The sequence below is a fragment of the Hypomesus transpacificus genome, unplaced genomic scaffold (genome assembly GCF_021917145.1).
Source record: "Hypomesus transpacificus isolate Combined female unplaced genomic scaffold, fHypTra1 scaffold_31, whole genome shotgun sequence".
Classification (NCBI taxonomy): Eukaryota; Metazoa; Chordata; class Actinopteri; order Osmeriformes; family Osmeridae; genus Hypomesus; species Hypomesus transpacificus.
Window position 1 is genome coordinate 2,633,431 of NW_025813837.1, and position 26,156 is coordinate 2,659,586.

The 26,156-nt window shown below is 51.6% G+C and overlaps 1 protein-coding gene across 1 annotated transcript in view; it reads left to right on the forward strand.

Moving 5' to 3' along the window:
- adgra2 (adhesion G protein-coupled receptor A2) overlaps positions 1–26,156 on the forward strand; it is a 36,311-nt gene that overhangs the window by 4,311 nt on the left and 5,844 nt on the right. Inside the window, 13 exon segments of the mRNA XM_047016015.1 lie at positions 10,024–10,095; positions 20,663–20,734; positions 21,782–21,853; positions 22,161–22,232; positions 22,514–22,668; positions 23,191–23,301; positions 23,304–23,403; positions 23,699–23,863; positions 24,161–24,356; positions 24,548–24,697; positions 24,919–25,080; positions 25,344–25,550; positions 25,858–26,047. Coding sequence (XP_046871971.1) covers positions 10,024–10,095; positions 20,663–20,734; positions 21,782–21,853; positions 22,161–22,232; positions 22,514–22,668; positions 23,191–23,301; positions 23,304–23,403; positions 23,699–23,863; positions 24,161–24,356; positions 24,548–24,697; positions 24,919–25,080; positions 25,344–25,550; positions 25,858–26,047 — 1,724 coding nt within the window.

A 26,156-nucleotide genomic window follows, 5' to 3' on the forward strand; every position in this document is an offset into this window, starting at 1 on the left:
AGCTCTGGGGGAAGGGCGAAGATGGCGAAACTAGTTTATAGCTCTCTAGCATTAGAGACCAGTATCGTATGTAATGTAGCATATAGTGGTAGGCGGAGGCAGGTAGGAGGTGTGTTCTCCTAGCAACGTGTGACACTCTTAAGGTGGGATATCCTGTTTAGGCAGCATTTGGATTATCTGAGAGATTATAATTGAAAGTTCCTTCGTAGTCTCAATCTCGTCTCTACTTGTGTCTACTGTTGTCTGCTTGTGATGACCTTGGCATAGTGGGCGCCAAGCCCAAGAAGTAGGCACAGATGCCCAGGGACGGGACCCAGTACAGTCCTTGGCTGCCAGCTGCCAACTGTGGGGTGGAATGTGTGGAGTTTACCCCCCCACCCCCCCACCTCCCATCCCAGCGCTCCCCGAAGAGACAGCTGCAGGAGTGGTGCCTGGGTCGGGAGGGGGGGGGGGGGGGGGCGGGAAGCGGGTGGGGGGGTCTGTACTGTGTGACTGGGAGTGTGCATGTCCATCAGCAGACAGAGGCTCTCTCACCTCAGCAGCGCTCAGCCCTGGTAGACCTCCAACCCAGACAGCTCCTTCTGGTGAGCAATGTAACATGAAAACGTGTTGAGTTGACCCAACCGATGTACTGGATGAGCGAGTGCAGCGTTAAGAGGGTCTGCCGGCGATCTGTCGCCATCAACATACCGTGACATCACGTTTGTCTGACGGACAAGCACGTATCCTGACCGTTCTCGAAAGGCGGCCATGTTGTTTGTTGGGGTGTTGAGGAGAGGGACCTGGAAGTCGCGGGTTGGCCGTGGGGCGGCGGTGGTAAGGGTCAGGTCTGTGGCTCAGTATGTGTTGAGACGGGAGTATGTCGATGAAACGACCCTGGCGGCCATCTTATCAGCAGGGAGGATTCCTCCAGAAGGAGGGGAGGGGGGGGGGGGGGGAGAGACCAGGCAGCCCAGGCATTCCTGCAGGCACTGGGTTTATTTATGTGGGGTAAGGTGTTGAGAGGAGGGGGCTCTCCTCCACACATGTTAGGTGGGGGCACTGGTCAGCAATAAATCAAGAAAACAAACAAAGGCCTAACTTTGGATGGCCCGGTGTTCATTGCAGCCTCGCCACCTGTCCGTGCCACACAAACCCTGGACCCCCTGTTGGCCAGGTCAAGGTAAAAGTCACATGTCTTGAAGGATCCTGTTTTATAACCCCCACTGTAGTTGTCAGGTCGGCCCACTCTGAGGAAAACACATCTCACCTATCGCTGCTGAGCGTTAGCCGGTTCAAGAGGCCTCCTTTTTCAAACTCGACAAAAACAAGAACACATGTTGTCTTGGGGGAAAGTTACACCCCTTAGTGTTGTCTTGGAAATGTTACACCCCTTAGTGTTGTCTTGGAAAAGTTACACCTCTTTGTGACTTCTTGTTAGTGTAGGTTTCCTTTCATACAACTCCTTCTTATCATCCTCCAAAAAATGCATGACTCTGGTTGTTCTCACCCCCCCACCCCCCACACACACAGCCTTTCCCAGCCTCCATCCCCCAGACCTCACCACATCAATGACCTCCCCGCTATCTGCTTTGGGAATAGTCTACAGTGCATTGACTCAGACGAAGGGGTGTGTGTTGATTATCCTCGTGGCCAGAACTGGGTGTTGGTACAGCATGTGTGTGCTTGTGTGCTGCATTATAAGAGAAGACAGGTGTAAAGTGTCCATATCAGTTATGTTGACGTAACTATGAGGGAACAATGGATTATTCCTTAACTAGTAATTTCAGCAGGTTATTTCACTTTTTATTGAATATGACATCATTTAGAGACCTTCAAACTTGAATCTCAGTTTAGAAACGTCATTGAATCGAATCAACAAACTCAATAACCTTGTTAAGTAATTGTGGGCAGAATGATTGTGGCCTTTTAATTTTAAAAAACAATCTTTCTTCCCAGCAGTCTCTGCTTTGGAACAGAATACTGGTTATGAGAGAAAACAATGAGACAGTGTTAGTCAGGCATAGACCGCATTCCACTTGTCTGCAAAGCCTAGATTCACTAAATTGCCTCATTAAACAGTACAATCTTTAGACAGTGATTAAACTGGCCTCTGAATTGTTGGACACAACTGTGAACTTTCTCTTGTGGTCATTGTTGGGAGCAGTTTACAGGGAATTCTGCGTGCTCTTTACTGACAGTAATATATTTGTGATTCTTTATAAAGAATATTTAACTTGACAATACACAAATGTATGTTTACATCTATGACAGCATGTAATTTGTAACATTCATAGCCTTAGAATTGAAGAGTAGCAGAAAGATCCAGAAATGGATTGAATTTGTTGACGTGAATTATAATGTTATGATTATTGTCAGTTTGAGGAGATTGTGTCGATCATCTTAAGAAACTGAGCTCAAGAGTGTGTGTGCATGTGTGTGTGTGCATGTGTGCATGTGTGTGTGTGCATGTGTGTGTGTGTGGGGGTTTGTGTGTGTGCTCTCAGTGCACACATGTGGTAGGGCGTGCATGCCCTCAGCTCCCAAAATAAAACCATGTCCTCCCCTCCTTAATTAGAGAGAGTTTATAAAACCCAGATTTTAATTTTAGACCGAGAAGCACTTTAAGGACTGCTTGACATGGTATGCACATGCACGCACGCGCACACACACACATACACAGAAAGTACACTAAAACTAAGACACTGCATAAAATAAGCCTGCTGATCACTTACACACACACACACATTCCCTCCCTCCCCCACACACACCCTCCCCCACACACGCACACACCAAAAACCACAAACCAACAGACCACATAGTCTTACTCTCTTGCCCAGCCTGGTAACCCAAGCACAATGCAGATTCTCGATAATAAGCGGTTCTCCAAGTTAGACACAGGGCCTTTTCCCCCTGCCTGTCCACTCCCAATCCAGGACAGTATCCAAATACATTTTTATACAGTACAGAGTATCCTTCTCATAAAGTGCCCTTACTTTTGTCAAATGTTTATCCATCAGTCTGCCCAGAATCGTTATCCATATGGCTAATGCATTTAACTCGATCAGAGCTTGCTGCATTGTAATGAAAATAATAAACATTTTGCGTACAATTTCATGGATGCTGCTCTCTGCATGACAGCTGATAAATAGGCCCATTCGTCTGGCCGCGCTCCCTACTTCCTGCTCAAGTCTCTCTGGAGGGTCAGGGGACAATGGACACATTCACATCTCCAGATGCATTTACTGCTAAAGTGCCTTTTGTGCACAAGGGCCTTTTAGTGGCCCGTCTGCATTCAGCGGGGTGACCCGGGCCGAGCACAGAGCCAGGCTTCCCCCAGGCCGGGGTGCGGAGGAGGCAGGCTCCTCCTGGGGGGGAGGAGGCTTGGCTGCCTCTCCGTCCCCTAGGCTGGCTCCGAGGACCTGGAGGACACAGGCAGCTAGCGGAGGGTCTCTAGACGAGCTCTCCCCTGCTGTGACACTCAGGAGACAAACTCCCACCCAGCACACTGCTGACCTAGACTCTCCACAGAAAGTATGGTGTTTAGAGAGGTGGGCTTTCCCTTACACACACACACACACACACACTTTTCCTCTTCTCTCTCTATTTCTCTCTCTCTCTTTCTCTCTCTCTCTCTCTCTCTCTCTCTCTCTCTCTCTCTCTCTCTCTCTCTCTCTCTCTCTCTGTCATACACACACATTCTCTCCCATTCTCTTTACTTGTACATGTCTTTCCTTCCTCTCTCTGACACACAGACCTACACACACACACACATTCGGCCCCTGCTGAGAGGGGGGCTCCTGTTGATAAAAGCCTGCAGTAATTGGCGCAGGCCTTCATTAGTGGCAGAACTGAGGGCTGTGACATGTCACAATGAAAGTGTGTGTGCGTGTGTGTGCGCCCTGTGTGCAAGGGACTGCTTCAGTAGCCAGTTAACAAGCAAACGCACCCTTTAACTTCATGCCCAGCCCCAATGTGTGTCTGATCCAGACTCTCTCCCTACATCACTCAGCTCCCTTGCATATCCCTACATTATTAGACACCAACCTCTGTGTGCGATGAAGGTATTTTACCGTAAAGGGATTTCGTTGCTACAGTATTTCACACAGACACCCTTTCAAGAAGTCCTGTCTTCCAGTGTAGCCCCCAGTCTTTCTTCAATAGATATTCTTGGCATTTTGTCATGCTTTATTGGCCATTTTCAAGTGAAGTGTGACAGGAAAGGCTACGAGAGAGAGCGTAAGGAAGACGTGTAGCGAAGGGGCCCGGTCCAGATATGAACGCTCTGGGCCCAGCCTGCGTGGTACTGTACTCGCACTAACCCGGCGAGGGCCGCTCCAGCCCTCGTCCTCCAACCCACCTCCGACTCGACCCCCCCCAGTGTCCTGCCGGCCATGCGAGGTGCTACGTGACGTTGTTTCATAAGGGGGGGGCGTTTGATCTATTCCACGTGGCACCCCTGGAGCCTGGGCGGAGTCGGAAGGGAGCGTCGACAGATAAATGAAGTCATGAAGCGTCTCGTAAATCTGGCCTGGCGGGCTCCGTTTGCCGAGCCAGTCCGCTCCGTCCTCGTTCCTTCCTCGCCAGTTGCCGTGTCTACTGAGCACTCGTCCAGGATCTGCCAAAACGCTGGGAATCAAACTTGAAAGTCTGTGAGTCTGGACTACTCGTGCCCAGATATCCAAAGACAGGGTGACGTAAGCCTACAATGGTTTGATGCCAGACAGACAGAACGCCGCAGGATTACAAAAGTGTATGCAGTGTGAAAATAAATAAAAGGCTCTTATTTGACTTGTGTGAGGTTGTTGGCCTGCCTCATCCTCACAAGCATTCTCGTTCGACTTCCAAGTCCCTGACTTGCATATCCGCCTTGCTGTTTTAACTGGGCTGTGTCGTATTGTCAGGCTGTGGCAACACATTGAGCAACATTCATTATCTGACTCGTATGGGTCTGGGGAGTCAGGGTGCTGCGAGGGGACTTTTGTGGCACATGACCAAACTCTTTCAAGAGTTCTTGTCTTTCGCCTCGCGTGTGGTCCCAGGCCTGAGAGGCCTAACCACAGATAAATGATGTTTACACAGTGGCACGTTCTGTTGTTTTGACTCTCTTTATTACACTGAACCTGCACCTCTCGCCAATGGTCTTGGGAAGCGTGCTATTGGACGGGGTGGGACAAGAGGGCGGGGTGTCAAATCCCCTCTCATATCCTCATGTTGTTCCACCTGCATGTGTGTTTCCACTCCGGGCTCTCTCTCTCTCTCTCTCTCTCTCTCTCTCTCTCTCTCTCTCTCTCTCTCTCTCTCTCTCTCTCTCTCTCTCTCTCTCTCTCTCTCTCTCTCGCTCTCTCTCTCTCTCGTCCCTGAAGCCTGGAACCATCCCATCTGGGAGTGTGGGTCCTTGGGGTAGGATTTAAGATTAAGCCTTGGGAGTCGTGTGTGTATCTGGAGCATGTCTTTGGGAGCATGTCTTTGGGAGCATGTCTCTGGAGCATGTCTCTGGAGCATGTCTCTGGAGCATGTCTTTGGGAGCATGTCTTTGGGAGCATGTCTCTGGAGCATGTCTTTGGGAGCATGTCTTTGGGAGCATGTCTCTGGAGCATGTCTCTGGAGCATGTCTTTGGGAGCATGTATCTGGAGCATGTCTCTGGAGCATGTGTCTGGGAGCATGTATCTGGAGCATGTCTCTGGAGCATGTCTTTGGGAGCATGTATCTGGAGCATGTATCTGGAGCATGTCTCTGGAGCATGTCTCTGGAGCATGTCTCTGGAGCATGTCTCTGGAGCATGTCTTTGGGAGCATGTATCTGGAGCATGTCTCTGGAGCATGTGTCTGGGAGCATGTATCTGGAGCATGTCTCTGGAGCATGTCTTTGGGAGCATGTATCTGGAGCATGTCTCTGGAGCATGTGTCTGGGAGCATGTATCTGGAGCATGTATCTGGAGCATGTATCTCGGAGCATGTATCTGGAGCATGTATCTGGAGCATGTATCCGGGAGTTTGTCTCTGGGAGTGTGTCTCTGGGAGTTTGTCTCTGGGAGTTTGTCTCTGGGAGTTTGTTTCTGGGAGTGTGTCTCTGGGAGTGTGTCTCTGGGAGTGTGTCTCTGGGAGTTTGTCTCTGGGAGTGTGTCTCTGGGAGTGTGTCTCTGGGAGTGTGTCTCTGGGAGTTTGTCTCTGGGAGTGTGTCTCTGGGAGTTTGTCTCTGGGAGTGTGTCTCTGGGAGTGTGTCTCTGGGAGTGTGTCTCTGGGAGTGTGTCTCTGGGAGTTTGTCTTTGGGAGCATGTATCTGGGAGTTTGTCTCTGGGAGTTTGTCTCAGGGAGTTTGTCCTTGGGAATAAGTCTGGAAGTATGTCTGGGAGCATACTGTGGGAGTATGTGGAGGGTGGTGTGAAGAGGAGATAAAGGGAGACTCTGTCGCAACCCTGTTTCCCAGCCCCCAGCTGTCCTATGAATGACTGAAAGGTTTCCGTTGGGTGTACAGTCCCTTCTGTGCATAGCAGTCCTTCATATTATCCCCACAGGAGCAATTGTTCACTCAAAACGTTACCAGCAGATGACAACCTGTAATACGGCGCAGCTGCAGGCGAGCACGCCGAAAAAACATCTAACACAGCCATTAGCTTGTCCACACGGACAGGTACACCCAGCAGCACACGCGCAAACATGGCCGCGGACAGACGGACGCACACACGCTCCCGTGGACCCGGGAGACACACCTGAAGCGCTGAGCCTGTCGCCCAGATGTGCCAGAGCCGCAGAGACGGCACTCACCGCTGTCGAAAGAAGCGGAACCAAATCTGCAAACGGATTCCAGTTTGGGGAACGCGCTGACATGCCCCTCGTGTCTCCCTGAAGGTTTTGTGGGTAGGAGGAAGCTAATTGAGCAGACCAACAATGGGAGCGGGAGGACCCAGGGAGGAGCTCTTGCGGTTAGCTACCGCTGCCCGGCCCCAGCTTGCCTTACTGTTGGCTCCTTTGTCTCGCCCTGCGCATCCCTCTGAAGTACAGCACAGCACTGGTTCTGTCTCTCTCTCACACACACACACTTATCTAGACTGTACACACATGTACACACATGTAAACTGCATACACACACACACACACACACTATGGCTGGCTGATTAGCGACATTGCTATAGTAACAGAGGGGAAACTGTGGAGTTCCTGAATGATCTGGACCTGAGCACCGGCTCTTCATTAGACCAGAGATGAGACGAGACGAGTGTGGGAGCTCGGAGAAGGACGAGGATAATGGCTTTCAACCTTACTTAACCTGCCGCTGAGGTCGACTTCGTCTGACTCATCCCACTCACCCCGCTCTCTCCCTGGATAAGAACGTCAGTTCGCCCCCCCCTCCTCCACCACCACCACCATCCCCCCACTGACGTGGTCTGGGGGTCTGGAGGAGCCTGCTTCTGTCAGCCAGCATGCTGGCCGTTTGATCTTCCGGTGCACCTGTGAGGTGAAGTGTCCCTCTCCTCCTCTGGAGATCTGAGGGAGGACACCACGGGTTAAACCGGCTGCTTCTGAGCTGTGATTGGTCCCTGGTCCCTGGGAAGACGTGCAGTATGTGAATGGCAGAGCTAATGACGCTCGGAGATGCCTTAGAGATAGCCAGGATCCAGTTAGTGTCCCTTTCATGCCCCGTGTCACAGAGTCCCAATCCTATTTGGAGGGAGACTTAACTCAATGTAGCCTTTAAACAAGCATCCTCGGTCAGTTTGACATTGAGCAGAAGCTGTTCGGGACCTTGGCTGGTCCCAAACAGTGGGTCAAACCAGGGGGTTGACAACCCTCTTATTTCCAGTGCTAGACCAAGACTCCTCACATCCCTCTGTTTCCCCAGCATTCCTTCCCTCTCCGACTGCTCCCTGGAAAACCACACGACTTACATCTCGACGACTGTCCAGGAAGTGCTCTCCTTGGTGACCCTTGAACTCTCCTCGATCAACAGCTAATTGGCCGGGTTTCCTGTTCGAACCGATGGGAGTTGGAGTCTCCCGTTTCTGGTTTTTGCCAGAGCTCTGCCGCACTTCTTAGGAGTTGAACTTGCGGTGTTGTTCCCCCCCCCCGACAGAACAATGAATGCTTCTGCTGCTATTCTCGCTGCAGACTTCAGAGATGCCCCGGAAAACGCACGGAAAGAGGCCTGAGCCATCAGGGTCCTCGTTTCTTGAAAGCAGACGCCTAGTGTTTTCGCAGCGAGGCTTCAGTGAGACTGATTTAATATCCGTGTTTATTAGCTGAAGTCAGGTTTGGAGTTCCACCGTGAAAAGGAGCAAAGACACTGAGCCCTCCTCTGTTGGCTGCGATTGAAACAAATCTGTTGTTTTTTTTTTTTTTCCCTCAATGATTTAGAAAACTCTGTTTACGTGTGTTTGTTTTTTTTTACTGTTTTAAAAAACACACATTTACCACATGTACTGTACACACAATCTGACTAATCGACATCCTTCTGAATAATCAGCTTATTCAAAAGGAACTATCTATATATAAGCTGTCTGTGTTGAATTAAATGGCTTGTCTTCTTGCCAGACGTGACTTTCTACTATCTGCATTGAATTATTCTGGCAGTTTCCGGATCTTCTATAACTTTTCATCTCAGGCCTGCGTTGAGTTAAACAGATACTGTGGCCTGACGGAAGCTTGAGACCTTCAGACTCGGAGTCGTGGGTTCATATTCAGGCTACGCCCCCGAGAGGACCGGCAAATAGATAAATGGGCACTTTTTGCTCTGGCAGTTTTAACGGCTGTTAGGGAACTGGACTACATGAGAAGAAGAAAAACAACAATAGAAGAAGAACAGTATTGACAGTTTGAACCTAACCTTGCTGTGGAATCTTAAAAGGCTATTGGTGGCCTAGTGATTGGTGACCCATGGACTAATTGGCATGCTCTGGTGTGGAGACCAGGAGTGACCAGTTGGTGGCTGGCGCATGTAGCTGGGTGGGATGATTCAATCTGTTCATTAAGGGAGGTGAAAAGAGGGGAGGGAGAGAGGGCCGTGTTTTACTGATGTGACAGGGAGCAGAAGACTGACTGCTGCTGCCTCTGTACATCTCACACACTGTTCCCAGTCAGCTCCCTCCTTTTAAGGCACACACACACACACACACACACAGCGACATGCACATACACACACTGACACATACCCACGCACACACACACACACCGACACGCACGTACACACACCGACACATACCCACACACACACACATACATGTAGTCGCTCACGCTCAATTCCTCAGTCTCGATTAAAAACACACTTCATCTCACAAACAGCCCATTAGCTGCCCCGGGGAGGGGGAAAGGTCAGTGAGAGGCAAGGGGCGTGTTTATGACCGTAGGCTGTCGCCCCCCCCCCCCCCTCCCCTCCCGACCGTCGACCGACCACATCCCTCAAACGCACAGCCGAAACAACAGCCCAGGCGTTTACCACAGTCTCCACTTGCCTCCTCACTACAGCTAAGACTGTGACTCTGGGTGTGTACGTATGTGTGTGTGTCTGTGTGTGTGTGTGTGTGTCGGTACTTTGAGCATTCTGGACCTCAGGGTCCTTCGTCCCAGTGCCTGATAAGAGCTTAATTGCGTAATTGTCACAGTAAGGGCAGACTTTGGTTTGAATCTGGACTTGGGTTTTACTTTGATGTTCGAAATCCATCCTGAATGCTTATCATGATTACTGCTTCCTTGCCATCCCTAATCTTGATCCCCTATTTAGTCTTTGGGATTAATTGGAAACAGCCTGAACCAATGTCCTTTGCCGGACCAATGCCATGTGTGAGAGAGCATGCAGCTGGCTGCTATCGTCTCATGGTCATCCCAACCCTCTTAGTGCTAATACGGTTAAATGGATTCATGCATGAATCCTTCTCTATGTCCCGTTAACTGGAGATCACCGTTTGCTCTGCCACTGTTGCATCTCTGGAAGGGCGATATCTTGCTAGGCCTACACTCAGTTTTCGCCAGCTGTAACCGTGCTGTACTGTACTGTGAAACTTGGTGACACTACTAACTGTGCCTTTTGTCTGTTGTTTTTTCTTTCAGAATCTTGAGCAACAATCGAATCCGCGTCCTGAGAAACGGCTCCTTCAACGGCCTCTACGCTCTGGAGAAACTGTGAGTCCCTCGCATCAGTCTCCCTCTGTGTGGGAGTCTGCGCAGTTAGCGGACCTGAGCCTGACTCTTTCGATGAGCGCTGTGCATGTGGCCACAGCTGTGCTCCATCTCCCTGCTCTGCTTCGCTCTGCTAATCTCTCCTCTCTGTTGCCTTCTGCTCTCCTCTGCCCTCCTCTCCTCTGCCCTCCTCTCCTCTGCCCTCCTCTCCTCTACGCTTCTCCTGTTCTCCTGTACGCTGCTCATCTCTCCTCTTCTCTCCTCCTCTCCTCTCCTTCACTGTACTCTGCTCTACTCTGCCCAACTCTACTCTGCCCAACTCTCCTCTGCTCTCCTCTGCTCTCCTCTGCTCTCCTCTACTCTACTCTGCCCATCTCTCCTCTGCTCTCCTCTGCTCTCCTCTCCTCTACTCTGCCCATCTCTCCTCTGCTCTCCTCTGCTCCGCTCTCCAGAGGGCTGTCTTCCAGCAGGGAGGATGAAACACTCAGAGTGGCTATCGTAGAGTTATGTGGAAAGGATGGCGTAATTACAGCACCATCCGTCATTATCAGAGAAGCCCTGCTATACAGGACAAGATAAGAGGGATCTTAGGGAGGACAATCTGCATGGGGCTCACACACAATCCTTGCCACCTTGCTAACAGAAGATACTGGTTGAAATACTCCCGCTCTGGCATAGCCACCTAGCTTAGCAACTGGCTAAAATATCCAAATAGAAGCATAGCCCTTTAGCTCAGCTACTGTTTGAAACCCCTTCCACTGGCTCTAGAGTTTAAAGGCTTGACTGTTCACCAGTGGGACTTCATGTCTCGTCCTGTGGTCAGCTGAAAGGCACAAACAGAAGGGCAGAGTGACACACTGATTGAGGGTGTGGGTGTTTTACACTGCATCCATAAAAAAGCAGGCTTGGGCAGGAATGTGTTGTATTGTAATAACGCAAGGCCGCTGGTGTGCATTTTGTACTGTCTGGGAGGCAGGGCTGTCTGGAGAGGGGAAGGGTAGGGGCTGCGCTTTAGACATATTAGTTCCACATGCCACTAGCTACTAACACACATGAAGTTAACAAGCTTTTCCCAAAAATTGGGAAGAAAGAAAGAAAAAATAGCGTAATTTGCTGAGGTTGTTAGCTTGTTAGTACCTACCTAATGGTGCTCAACCCAGACATGCCAGTTTAGGGGGGGGGAGTGTATTTGCTGAAACGGCAAGTTTTGATGTCTGCCATGTGCTGTGTGATCACCCTTGTCTCATGTTCTCACGGTTCTACCAATCCATGCTAGCTCAACATAAAATCCCTTAAAAGTTGTTTAGCTGTGACCTGAATAGAATTCAAGAAACCGTATTTTGATCGTTATTATTCCTGTGGTCAGAACTAGCTAGCTAAGATTTCATTTGTTGTCCAGAGCTGTTGGCAAGCTTAAGGCTGGAACAGAAGTGTTTGTTTGGTGTAAAATGAGCTGATACTGCTTGTTTTTCCAAGTGCAGACAAGGCCCCCCAGAGGGCCATGGGGTTAGTGGGTCGGGTAACCTGAGCTTACCCACCAACAGGCCCTTGTACCTGGGACAGTCGTGAAACTAGCAGGGGGCAGGGGTGGAGCAGGACTGGAGGGCTACAACCAAGACCTGTGAGACAGACACAGAACAGAACCCTTCACTCTTTGTCAGCATCACACACACACACACATAAGAACACTCAGCAGGAGCCATGGGTATCTGGCATAACAGAGGCCATGTTATAAATCACTCATTCCAAAAATCGTTCCACTCCTCTGGCCAGATCCAGACTTCCTCTACCCAGACGTCCACTGCCCTTCCCAGATCCAGACCTCCTCCTCTGGGCAGCCTACGCCGCTGCGAAGGGCTGTTCCCCAGTCCTGGGATCCACACTCTGTAATTCGACGTTTTCCACTCGTTACAATTAATATAATGAGCTCATGGTGCAAATCGCTGTCACATGTGACACACACGCTCCATCTTGAAATCCAGGGCTGTGGATTCCCGAAGAACAGAGACGGATGGGAGAGGCCTGGAAGTGAGGTGACACGGCACATTTCTCGTGGCAGGTCTCCTCACCTAGTGACCCGCTCTCTCGAAGGACTGGTGTTGTTTGTTTTCCCTTTCCCAGTTTGCTCTCTGCTCAGGTCCACTCATTCTTCCCAGCCTGGTGTCTCCAGTACATGTGCTTGTCATTTGGTGCCCTGGTGAGCACTTACTCACATAATGTGGTCAGCGCTGTAATCAGAGGCTGGTCCAAGTTGGGCTGGTAGACACACACCAGGGAGTTCTGCAACCACGGCCCCTCCCCAACCCTGTCAGGACAGTCACACAGTGGACACACACACACACGCGTGCGTGCAAACACGTCTCCAGCCCAACTTCAACCTCTGAATCTGTATGTGTGTGTAGCCTATTATGGGCATCCTGAATGCTCCCCTGCGTAACGCGCTACCTCTGGTGATGTTGTAAACAGGCCTGCGATCTCTCTTAGGCCCCTCCCCCTGCAGTCACACACACTTCAGCTGAACAGAACCAGAGCTGGCCTGTTCAGTCCAGTACAGGCACACAGGCAGACAGGCAGATAAGCAGACAGACAGACAGACAGGCCGACACACAGGCAGACAGGCAGGAAGGCAGGCAGACAGGCAGGCTAACTCACAAGCAGACAGACAGGCCTCCTACAAATCCAGACTACACTGCTCCACACAGTTAGACCTTTCATTGGGACCAAGCCCCTGTCAAAGCTGTGGTGTGAAGCGCCAAGCCACCCAAGTGCAGAGGGGCAATTTAGTTTTGTTTGCTTGGCACATTTTCTGGACCGACGTTTTTTCAAGGTTCCAACATTACATACACGTCCAGCATATACATCTATTCGTCCTATAGTTCTGTGTGTCAAATATTATGTCCTCCATTCTCTCTGACCAGCCCAAACCTGTGGGCTCCCTAATGAAACACCCATGTGCACCCCCCTTCCCTCGCCACACACACACACACACCTATTCGAGGTACCTCTTCCCTCCTCACACACCCTGTCTGACAGGAGCTGATGTCAGCAGGCCCTAACGATGGCTGGCCCTAACGAGGCCGGTCCCACTAACGAGGCCGGGCCCACTAACGAGTGGGACCTTTATGAGCTGTGGACAGATCCCAGCGGCTTGTCCTGCACTGATTTGAGGCGAGGTAATGAGAATAATGAGCCAGGGAGAGGGCCTGGCTCCTGTCCAACTGGGCCCCGCTACACCATGGGACATGGGATGGGGCAGGGCACAAGGGGCCCCTCATTACCAGCCCTGTTTCACCCTCCAGAGAGGGAGTAGGCAGGGAGGAGGGAGGGAGGGAGAGCCCAGGGGAGAGGGAGGGAGAGGGGACGGACGTGGGAGCAGCAGGGGTAGGGGAGGTGGGCAAGGCGGAGGAGAGGAGAAGCCAGGTTCTGCTGCGATTAGGTCTGGACGTGCTGGATGAGGTCGAAGGGTGTTGGCATCCCGTTGGATGTCATCGACGGCCGTGTCTGTCTGACTGGAGACGACGTGTTGTCAGGATTCCAGATGCAGACCTCGCTACAGTACGTCAAACACAATCTATTTTTGCAGACTTCCTGCATTATTGGAGCCGCTTACAGTCAAGAGCAGGAAATAAGATTTTGTTTGTGATTCATAAACTGACAAGCTCGAGGGGGATGTTTGCATTGAGACTTATGACCAATAAGTCACAGAGAGCATGGGAATCTTCCTTTTGTACAGCCGACTGTATCTAAATGAAAAACAGTAATATTTGCAGTACCATTATCCAAAAACTGTGTGCCATTCATTCATACTGTATGTGCTTTGATAAAAATCTGTTATTTCAGGGAAATCCAAGCGTCTCCTTAACTCCCCCTGAGCCAAGCTCAAACAGACCTTGAAATCGCCTTTGCCATTTTCAGCAGCCGGGGTTAGGAACTAGGCCAATTTAAACAACTTTACCATCCAACACAGGGGAAGCAGAGCCGAGATGGCTAAAGATGGTATGATGGTGGCTGGTTAGAGAAAGTGCAGCCCAGCACTTATACTGCATAAGGCAGAGTTTGTTTGCCTTTAGGGTAGATCCTTATTTCCATAGAGGTGATGCGGGCATTGCCTTGCATGTGAATCCAATGGTGGTTGTGAGCATGGCATGAAGCCCTGGGACCGGTCTGTCTGGAGAGATGAAGGGCCCGGCCGGCACCCCGACCGAGGCGGATCGACGTCTGAAACTGCCGAGCCGACTGGACACGGGACTTTCATTTCTCACAGGGGCCTCACAAATGAGCACTTGTGTTGTGCTTCTTTTTTTTCTACAATTTTTTTCTTCTGCACACGCCAACGAGCGCCCCCCCCCCCCCCCCCCCAATAGGCCGGGGGGGGGGGCACCATGGGAGAGTGCGTGTCGGGGGAGGGGGGTGGAGGGAGGAAGGGGTTAAGCGTGCTAGAGAGTGGAAAGAGAAAAGTTTTTTTCGGGGGGTTGGAGGGTTGAGGGGGGGGGGGGTGAGGGGGGGTGAGGGGGGGGGGGGTGAGGAGGTGGAGGGGAGCCCGCTGGAGTTGATAGACTCCAGATGTGTCTGAGAGATAAACTGGAGAAGCCGGGTGTGTTTGTATTGCGAGCTTAGCATGGTCGTGGCTTTAGGGGTTTATTGAAACGGCAAGCAAGCCTTCTCATAAGCTCATTACCAAGCAGAATGCTTCGTATGCCCGCGGTTCCATCGCACACACATTCGGTAAACTCGATATGATTTCAATGGCGTTTTCCCCCCTCAAGAGCTTGAGGTTTCTCCATGCTTCCTTCCCCCTTCTTCCGTTCTCAATCCTTCTCTTCTTTCCTCTGTGCACCCCCCCCTCACCCTATCCCACATCCCTTCCTTCCCTCAGTCTCCACGCCAGTCCCCACTCTCCCTTCTCGCCAGTCCACAATGAGGTACACCCATAGGGTAAATATTAACACCTTATCGTTGGATTGTTTCCATTTGATATCTTGAATGAAGGCCATTATTTTCCCATTGTTTTTCTCTGTGGTAGATTTAGCACATCCTCGACTGTGAATTAAGTATTTCCAAACTACTGTGCGCTAGCTCATTGGCAGAGCTCAAGGGGATGTGGCTTATTTCTGCCTGTCTTATTGTCTGACATTCAAATAGATTGAATTTCAGAACTGTTTTCCTATTTTTATAGCTCAATTCTGTGTACTCAGATCCTTTTCATTTATTTATGTAGACTTCAGAACACCGGTGGAATTTCCGTCAAGTTTTCTCCATAATCATCCCACTGAGAGAGAATAACTGTACTGAAGGAATGACTAAGTTAACTCATTTTAACTCGCATTTTTTTTCTTCTGCAACTCTGGATGTGTCGGTAAATCAGTATGACACCATAAAAGGAGACACAAACCAGGACATCGTAAACACTCCATTTAAAATAATGGGCTAGGCCTAGTTCAGGTATATCATTATTAGTATGTTATACTCAACCTTGGGCAGAGCTGGCTTCTCTCTCTCTCTTTCTCCCTCCCTCTCTGTCACATGCATTACAGTCGTGAACCAGAACCAAGTTTCTGGAACAACAGTCCTCAGATCCATTGTGTTCTTTGCCTGAACAGCATCCAGCTTTCTTCTGCTGCGGACTGCAGAAACATATAATCAACCTAGGACATGTTACACTTCAAATAAAAGTAGACGTGGCCTATTTCTGTACATCCTTTCCCCAACAAGCGTGCAGTTGGTACCACAGTTTAAATGACTGTCAGTCACGGCCACAAAGCTGCTGGTCTGTCTCATCTAGCTCAGCACATCCAGTGCTGAGCTAGATGTGAGTAGCCTAGCCTGTCAGTAGATGGTTGGATCTGGTCGGAACCGAGCAGGTCAATATCAACTCCAGATAACCCTGAATCGACCTGATGTTTTTGTTCCCTGTAGTCGGTCTAAGGCCTGTGTGTGTGCAAGACGACGTCTTTGGCTTGTGTTTCCTTCTGTAGGTTATGTCATTTATCAGGCTATTTCGGATTTCGCAGAAAACGTACCAGGTTAGTCAGGGTGGGAGTTTTGCAGACCAAATCCGTCCGAGCAGACTGGTTTCCAGATGCACAGAAGAAAAACGCAGATTAGGGACCCAATCTGAGAGGAACCAGAAAAAGAAAATAAAGAAAATAATCTGTGGAAGGGGCAGGAAAGCAGGAAATTAGTAGAAAAACAAGAGCTCGGCAGATCCCGGTTTCCTGTTCTGGGGGGAAGGCAGGAGAAGGTTCGGGTCCTGTGCTACAGAGCCCCCATTGTGAGCAAGTGTGTTGAGGAGAGGTGGGGGTCTAGGGGGCCCTTACATAGGGCCAATTCTGCTCAACTCTGACCCCCCCACACCCCACCTGCCCCTCCCTACAGGGGAAAAGCAGCTAGTAAAAAAAGAGAAAAAGGAAACTGTAAAAATAAACGAGCAAGAGCCCCGGTGCGAGAGACGCAAACGAGACAGGAAATGACACGCGGCAACAAAAATGGTCTCCACTGACCTCTGTCGGGACCAAGGTGCCAGTTTACCGCTCACATCCCCCCTCTCGATTTCTCTGTTTCTGTCTCTCTCCCTCCCAAATAAAAACGTGTTTCATGCCGAGGGGAAGATTCCTCGCGCTCATCGGCGTTGACACGCAAACCGAGATACAGAACAGAGAATGAGGAACGGAATTTATCCCGGAGGAACATTTTCCTTTTCCGCTTCAGAAAATCCCCTCGTTCCTTTTTAACGCGAGGGTGAAACAGGAAATTCTTGATTCCAGTCAGGGCGATAACGAGCGGCCGTTCCCCAGCTCCGGCTGTCCTCCCACCGGGAGCAGGGCCGGGGTCTGAACAATGTCCGAGAAGCACTCCAGGCCCCCAGCCACTGTACTGCTGATAATGGGGCTCTCCAGGTTTGGAGTGCTTCACAGCCCTGCGTCTTAATTACGGCCCTCTGGCTTCCCCGCGAGCACGTCGCTCCTCTCCTGGGGGGGTGGGAGGCGGGGTTGGAGGCGGGGTGGGAGGCGGGGTTGGAGGCGGGGTGAGAGGGGGGGTTGGAGGCGGGGTGAGAGGGGGGGTTGGAGGGGGGGTTGGAAGGGGACAGCAGGTTCTGGTGGCCTGGGCGTCTCAGACAGAAATGACTCTTCAGAGCTGCCGAGAACCAACCGGTTGATCTGGAGGAGAAACTTACAGGGGCTGGGGAGGAGGAGGAGGAGGGGGAGGGAGGGAGGGAGGGAGGGAGGGAATGAAGGAAGGAAGGAAGGAAGGAAGGAAGGAAGGAAGGAGGGAGGGAGGGAGGGAGGGAGGGAGGGAGGGAGGGAGGGAAGGAAGGAAGGAAGGAAGGAAGGAAGGAGGGAGGGAGGGAGGGAGGGAGGGAGGGAGGGAGGGAAGGAAGGAGGGAGGGAGGGAGGGAGGGAGGGAGGGAGGGAGGGAGGGAAGGAAGGAGGGAGGGAGGGAGGGAGGGAGGGAGGGAGGGAGGGAGGGAAGGAAGGAAGGAAGGAAGGAAGGAAGGAAGGAAGGAAGGAAGGAGGGAGGGAGGGAGGGAGGGAGGGAGGGAGGGAGGGAGGGAGGGAGGGAAGGAGGGAGGGAGGGAGGGAGGGAGGGAGGGAGGGAGGGAGGGAGGGAGGGAGGGAGGGAAGGAAGGAGGAGGGAGGGAGGGAGGGAGGGAGGGAGGGAGGGAGGGAGGGAGGGAGGGAAGGAGGGAGGGAGGGAGGGAGGGAGGGAGGGAGGGAGGGAGGGAAGGAGGGAGGGAGGGAGGGAGGGAGGGAGGGAGGGAGGGAGGGAGGGAGGGAGGGAGGGAGGGAGGGAAGGAAGGAAGGAAGGAAGGAAGGAAGGAAGGAGGGAGGGAGGGAGGGAGGGAGGGAGGGAGGGAGGGGTGTGATAGATGGTCTTAAATGGCCACCCCGGGTGTTAAATGGCCAGGCCCAGCTGAAGCACACAATAACTCTTTTAGAGAGAGCGGCTAGGGTCTCGTGGCGACGGGGACTGCGAGGGACTCCCGGCGTTCAAGTCCAGTCGAGAAACCGACGCCTCTTTGCGTTGACGGAAGATGAGAGCCGAGGGGTGAAACAGCAGTTGAACTTGAGGCTCTGAAGTGCCTCTGTTGGCTAGTGTGCTCTTCCACATTCCCCAGCTGGGTGATAAGAGAGTGTATCGGAGTGCGGCCTGTTGATATTGTAGGCCTAAAGCAGACACCGCCATGACCCTCAGAGGGGCTCTGTATGAAAGGGCAGATTGTGGGAGAAGGGCAGAGGTGTCGGTGCTAACAGAACTCGGTTAAGTTCTACAGCTTTTTTTAGCCGGCCGTTGACACTTTGAGACTCACTGTCTCGTGGTTGAAGTGTGTGTGTGTGTGTGTGTGTGGGGGGGGGGGGGGGGGGGGCGGGGGGGGGCCTATGGAAGGCTCCTGTGACTTTGTGGCAGTATGTGGCACGGTCAGCATAAATGCTGTGTCTCTGTCTATCTGGCAGTCATTAATGTGTTTTTGGGGGGCTTTATGGAACTGTCGTGCCAATGCCGGTCTGATCTGCGAGTGTGTGTGTGTGTGTGCTTGTGTGCGTGAGTGTGTATGTGTCAGTAACAGGAAGTCGTGGGCAGTGCCCCTCCTTTCATCAGAGCTCTAATGAGCCCTGGGACACACCAGGACGGAAACAGCAGCATTGTCGCCCCCCCCCCCCCCCCCCCCCGCCCTGGTCAACAGCTCTGGCACAGCACACTCTCTCTCTCTCTCTCTCTCTCTCTCTCTCTCTCTCTCTGTCTCTCTCTCTCTCTCTCACATACACATAAACACATGCACAAGCCCACCCGCATACACTATTTGGGCGATGAAACGCATCACCCCCTCCCACCCCTACCCCCTTCCCTGCGTACACAGACTACCGTTTGTAGGGCAGCGTTGAAACACACACGACAAGGTAGCCCTCTCTGGGAGCACGCTAGTCCGGGGGAAAACATCTGTAAGGATGTGAGCGGTGAAACTATTCTAACTGTTAGAGCCGCGTGGCAGCCCTGTGCTGGGAGAGCTGATCTGCTGATCTCTAACTCCCAGGACTGCCTGCTCCCGGAGAGACACATCGGCCTGCTGGCTTCTGGTCCCCCCCCCCCCCCCCCCCCCACCAGATCAGTAGAGCGCCGTCATGACGACCTGTCTAGAATCGACGATCTCCTTCTTTGAATGATGGCAGCCCTCCACGGCTCCCACCAAACAAACCGAAGCCCCCGAGCTTCTGGTGCTCATGCCACACCGCACTCCGTTTACTGGAAACCATTTTCGAAATGATCTCGCCGCGATTCGATCCAAATAGCACAGCTCTTTGAGAGAGGACGAGCGCGGGGGGGGGGGGGGCGGAGGGATCGGGGGGGGTAGATGTCTGTGGTTTGGAATGGGGCTCATCCATGGTTAGGAGCGTGGTTTGGAAAATCGAGGTGAGATAAGGCTTTGGTGGAGAATAGGGGCAGAATGTCCCCTGAGGGGTTCTCGTGCTGCCCCCTGTTGCATGCTGGGAAGGGGTTGGAACAGACGAACGTACAGCGACTCCAGACATAAGTGTTGATGTCTGCAGGCTCCTGTAAGGATATCCTGCTCTGGGGCTAATCCCACGGGAGAAGGCGTCCTTTATGCTGCAGGAACCAGGATCACGTTCCCAGCTCATGTCACCCCTGGCTCGGCCAATCACCATGTGCCTCCTGACCTCCTCCAACCTCACGATTCCCGCCTGACCAATAAACAAGCCTCCCTTAGGTAAATAGGGTCAATTTTTTCATCGGTTTTCAGGTTTTGTCGATGGACAGGGGCACATGACTGAGTGGTTTAGCACATGGGAGTGGGCTAGGCAGGGGACGGGGGTGGAGTGAGATGTGGCGGACATTATGAAATGAGATCTTCAAAGGCCGTTAAAAGAAATGAATATTTATGGTTGGGCAATAGCTAGAGTCACTTTATCGTGGGTAGGGTCATTTTCAAACCAGCACAGAAAGAGTAACTCTCTCTGAGCGTACGGCATTGGATTCCACCAATATTTTCTTTGGTCGAGTGTTCGTATCCTTGTGAGGGCCAAGCCCAGTTGGCTGTGAGAGTTTGATTTCCAAGACATTCAAATACATAAATACCCCACTGTTTTAACTGCTCCAGTCGTGCTGGGGGTATTTGTGTCCACTCCCATTCCTTCTAGCCCTTTCCCTGCCTCTGCAAAGCTGTCTCTGAAGTCTGTTCCGGCCTTTTCACTGCTTATCTATGTCGGTCCATGAAAAGTCCAAAAGTTTAACTTTTGTTGTTTGATCAAATTCCTACTGCAACCCCATTCCCTTCAGGAGTCACCCCAGCTTATGGGGATAGACAGGATGTGTGCACTGCCATTCATTTGAGTTTCCTGTTTCTCCCAGGTTGAATCCAGATCATTCATTTCTCATAAATGTTGGCCCGTGAACATTACGTTTATGTGTTGGACCCAAACCACACAGTAACCCCAGTCCTTGTAGGAATGGATCCAGGTCATATCTGCTGATGCTATGAAAGCTCAAGGTTTTCATATTTGCTCCAGTTTTCTCGCTCTAACGTCTGTGTCTTTGTGCTCCTCTGTCTGCTCAGGGACCTCAGGGACAACCTCATCAGCACCGTCATGCCAGGAGCCTTCCAGAGCCTGTCTGAGCTCCGCAAGCTGTAAGTTGATACGAGCACTGTCATCGCTACAGCGCAGGCTATTAAAGGGCAGGGCTGTATTTTTCACCGTTAACATAAGCACAAGTCATATGAACAGCTTCCAGACACATGGCTTTCACAACCGTTCAAGAAGTCGTTTTTCGAAAAACGCTGTGTCCTTAAGAAGCAGTGGGCTGAAGCAGCAGCAGCCAGTATTTAGCTCCAGATTCCACTTGGAGCCCACGGTTTCCCCCACGGGTTTGGAAGGCCTCGAAAACACAATAGCCGGGTGTTGTTTTGGCACGTTTCAAGTTGTCCATCCAGCTCGTAGCGTCAGTGTGAGGAGGCTGGGTGTCTGAGCTCGGTGTTGCTGCTGGTCGAGGTTCGGTCTCTGCGGGGGCGTGTCTGGTGCCCCCGCTTTGCCGCCATGGAAACCTCAGGGTGTCTCCCAGGCCCCTCACTCGTCATTGATTGTGACAAGGCAGCAGTTCCAGAATTCCATCGGCTCGCTCGCTGCGTTGTCGGGGACGTGGGGGTTCCGGTCGCATCGCAGTTGGCTCCTCTCCTCCACCCCGCGCCGCGTGACTCTCCTCTCCCTGCTTGTGTTTTCCCTGCGAGGTCTGGGGCTTCTCCAAACAAACAGCCAGATATAAACACACGGGGTCTGGATGGAGCTCCGCTGGCTTGCGTCAAAGCGTCAGTGGCCCCAGAGCTGGTCCAGAGCTCAGAGCAGGGTCGGAGGTTTCACTCTGCCGGTGAGGAGAGTCTCACAAGACTTCTCCAGATAAGGGAAAGCGATCAGTGAGCTGCCAGGAAGAGTTTGGACGTGGGGTTTGTTTACCCGCAACCACCAAATAACTGTCAGGGAGAGTGGGAATTGTGAAAGATAGACTTGCATGATAACAAAGCAGTTCATGACGAGGTCTTGAGAATACTGTCAATGTGCTTCAGTGCACTTTTGTGAAATCTCTTCAGCAGGATATCGTTTGAAAGTGTCACGAAATCCAATCGGTGACGATATGTCACGCCATACAATAATCCCTCCTTCCTTCCTTCTGTCTCCCTCAGAGACCTCTCCAACAACCGGATCGGCTGCCTCACTGCCGACATGTTCCAGAGCCTCATCAACCTCACCAAACTGTAAGACGAAACACAGTTGCATCAAACTCATGCCCCTCTCACGCATGGTGATGAGTTGATGTATTGAGGGAGTTTAGTGTATTCTTTCAACCTTTTAAAAAAAAACATATTTGTAGAACCTTTGGAAACCTTTTTTCAATTTTATTTTTCTCATTAATATTTTTTCAATCTTTCAAAACTTAAATACAGACTACTCATTGGCTGTAACCTCCCAAACAGTGTCAGAGCTATGCATTTCTTATTTTCTATACGTTCTCTATGCACTATAGATGTCTGCTAAATGAATACAATTTTATGTGTAATGTAGAAACCTCACTGGCAACATCATATCTACCTTGGACCAAGGAGTCTTCCAAGAGCTGCCTTATCTCAAGCTTGTGTAAGTCCTGCCTTTTACCATTATCATCATACATCTATTACATAGTAATATCACTAGGAAATAGGCTTTCACTTGAAGAGAACCGTTTTAGCCACCAAATCCTTTTTTTTTCCTCACTTGACACGTTGATCCCATAATGCACCGCCAGATAATTTACAGTAACTTCTCTGGTGGGAAGCGTGAGATGTGTCGAGTATGAGAGCTTTCCCCCCTCACACTTCCTCAATCCCGTGCTCTTGTTAAGAATGGTGTGGTAAAAAGCCCCTCCTCTCTCCAATCAGGAACTTCAACTCAGACTTCCTGTCATGTGACTGTGGTCTGCGCTGGGTTCCGGGGTTCTTCCGCACTCGGCTGGGCGACGAGACTCTCTGTGCCTATCCCAAGAGCCTCCATGGGAAGCCGTTGCGTGGACTGAGGGAGAGTCAGCTGAACTGTGGTGAGAGACTAGCGGTGGTGTTTATGTTTACGAACAGGGCGGTTCACCACCTCCTATGACACTCCTCTGACACCCTCAAAACAGAAACACAACGACAGAAAATGTTTTAAGCAGTGACGGAAAACACAGTGACTACAACCTACAGTGACATTGGCCGAGTTTCCCAGATTCGTTAAGAAGCTCTTAGGGTTAAGAGCTTTTTAACGAATCTGGGAAACCCGGCCATTATTGTTATTCCACTCCTCAAAAACAAAACAACACAGTCTTCAGATTTGGGTGAGACTCTGTGAGTCCCTCCACACCCCAGTGCTGTCAGTGGGACTGTGCGTCGGCCAGCTTTGTGTCTGGGCCCGGGTTTTGAAGACTCCTCTGGGGGTTGCCTTTTTATGAATTGGTACCGTCTGCATCCAATCTCCCAGAAACAGCAGACTCAAACTGTAATTTTGTAAGAATGAGAGATCGTTTTTTGTCCTCCTCTCACCTCCACCCCCTTTTCCTCCCCCTTCCCCCCACGGCCCTCAGATGGTCCCCTGGAACTCCACACCTTGTCCCTGCTCCCCTCCCAGCGCCAGGTTGTCTTCAGAGGGGACAGGCTGCCGTTTCACTGCACCGCCGCCCTGGTGGACAAGATCACATCCTCCACTGGCGCCACAACGGCCAACCCGTGACCTCCGACCCCGAGACGGGCGTCCAGTTAGAGAGCAGCGCGCTGCACGACTGCACCTTCATCACCAGGTGACCAGCGCACCCTAGGGAGGAGCCTCTAGGGTTCAGTTTGATGTTCTGCCTGACGTTTTTACCTCACGTTCTTAACCCCCCTCCCCCACTCCTCGTTTAGAACCCTTGGAAACCCTGTTCCTGTATACACTCTGCTTGGATCTGGGAATGCTGTTTTCAAATCCAAATATGCCTTTGGTTTGGTTTTGATGCGGGGGCATCAGTAACTCATGTGATGTTGTGTCCCGTGTGTGTGTGTGTGTGTGTGTGTGTGTGTGTGTGTGTGTGTGTGTGTGTGTGTGTGTGTGGGCAGCGAGCTTCTGCTCCAGAACGTGCACGTGGAAGCCAGCGGAGAGTGGGAGTGTGTGGTGGTGACCGGGCGGGGCAACACGTCTCGCAGCGTGGAGATAGTGGTGCTGGAAAACAGCGCCTCCTTCTGTCCGGAGGAGAGGGTCACCAACAACAGGGGAGAGTTCAGGTTTGTGCGACTTTGGCAATGTCATAGCAAGACCCTGACCTTAGCTTATTATCTTCCAAACAACTGATAAAGCTTGTGATAAACACTACTGAACAAAAGTCTTAGGCACCCAAGTTTTTCAACATTGACATAGTTTTTCTTTTCTTCTTCTGTATTTGTGTGGCAGTATATCAGTGCAATGTTTTATTTATTTTGTTCCAATGTATTCGTGCCCAAACCTTTTGCACAGTGCTGCATAGTACAGATTCAGAGTGTCACTGGGATTGTGTCATCATTCTCCTGTTGTGTTTAACTCAGATGGCCGAGGACCCTGGCAGGCATCACATCCCACCAGTACTGTTTGCAGCTGCGGTACCCCTCCCTGTCCATAGGGGGCAGTGTGGAGAAGAAGGCGTCGCGCTCCTGCGACCGCACAGGGAGCTGGGAGGAAGGGGACTACACCAACTGCCATTACACCAATGACATCACGCGGGTCCTGCACACCTTTATCCTGGTGAGAGCCGGTCACATGACACACACCGACGACGCTGTCACACTTTCGTTCCACTTCCTGGTCAAGTTTGTCTGACGAATGAACGGTATCATACTGTTAATCAGTTACAGATGTCTCTCTTCCTGTGTCTCTCGACCTTTTGACGCTGACCTTTTTTTCATTTATCCGGTATCCTTTCATCTGTTGTCCAGATGCCCATCAACGCCTCCAACGCGGTGACTCTGGCTCACCAGGTCCGCACCTACACCCTGGAAGCAGCCGGCTTTTCCGACTCCATGGACGTTCTGTACGTCGCTCAGATGATGGAAAAGTTCATGGAGTACGTCCGACAGCTCCGAGAGGTGCGTCATCGAAGACTGTGTTTGGATATCCATCTGAATACAATTTCATATCACCATTCATTTCTACTACGGATGCACAGTGCGTTTTACCATGGATTGACATGTATAGTATAGTGTATATGGACATGGATATACGTGTGTGTTTGTGTTTGTGTGTGCGAGCGAGTAAGAGTCGCCATTGAACCGAAGCTCACGTATCAATCTGGATGTGTGTGTGCTAGCTGTCGGAGGTGTTGGTGGAGATGGGCAGCAACCTGATGCAGGTGGACCGCCAGATCCTGGCCGATGCTCAGAGGGAGAAGGCAGCCTGCAGCTCTCTCGTCCGATCCCTGGAGACCCTGGCCTGGCCCCAGCTCCACAGCCACTCCCAGGACCTCTCCATGGTACCCCTACTCAACCAACACTAACACCGCGCTCATGTCTTTAATGTTGACGTTGGACTAGATAAGGGTAACGATTCAGCGATGAAGTTAAGCTCTTCGGTTAAATGATGTAATACTGTTGTAATTGTGTAATTGTTGCACTCTCTGGTCCAAATACACACCCGTTCCTTGGCTTTAACCATTTGAATGTTAGTAGAACTAGCATAAAAGCACAGGTAGCAGTGAGACAACAGTAATCAACCCCCCCGGCTGTTTCGCCACAGATTTCCAGGAACATCGTGATGGAGGCGCACCTGATCCGGCCCGCCCACTTCACCGGCATGAGCTGCACGGCGTACCAGAGGCGGGAGCCATCGCTGGGCGGCCTGGGGGCGGAGGGGGAGAGGGCGGAGCCTGGCCAGGAACAGCCGCTCCGCTTCCGCTGCACCACGGGGACCCACAACACCTCCCTCCACAGCTTCCCCCTCAAGGTGAGCGGGGGAGCTGCCCAGAGCGACGCCGCGCCCACACACGACACGTACGAACGTCGTTGGAATGACGACTGGTTTCAACCTGACGCCCCTCCTATGTCGTGCTGATGATAAATCAGTAGAGTAGTGCAGCACTGTATTGATTCCTTTGGGGGATATTTTGAAGGCAACAAAATAAGTAACAAATACAGCTAAACATACGAGTAAGGCAATGACAAAGGCAACTACATGTACACAATGATACAGGGTACTGAATGAAACAACAGTATAAATCAATACAGCTACAACGTCGTGCGTTTGTCTCCAGAACGCGGTGGCGCTGGCCTCTGTGGCCCTCCCGGCCTCCCTGTTCCCCCCAGACGCCCCCTCGGACTGCAAGCTTCAGTTCGTGGCCTTCAGGAACGGCCGTTTCTTCCCCACCCCGTGGAACTCCAGCGGTCCCGGAGACCCCGCCGGTCAGCGCAGCGTCAACTCCCCGGTGGCCTACGTGGGCCTGGGTAAGCTGGGAGCTCCTGGCTCCTCTGACGACAGAACACCAGCACACGCCCTGACAAAGCCTGAGTTGGTCAACATCCTCGTAGCGCTGAGAACGAGGAAGTGCCGTCT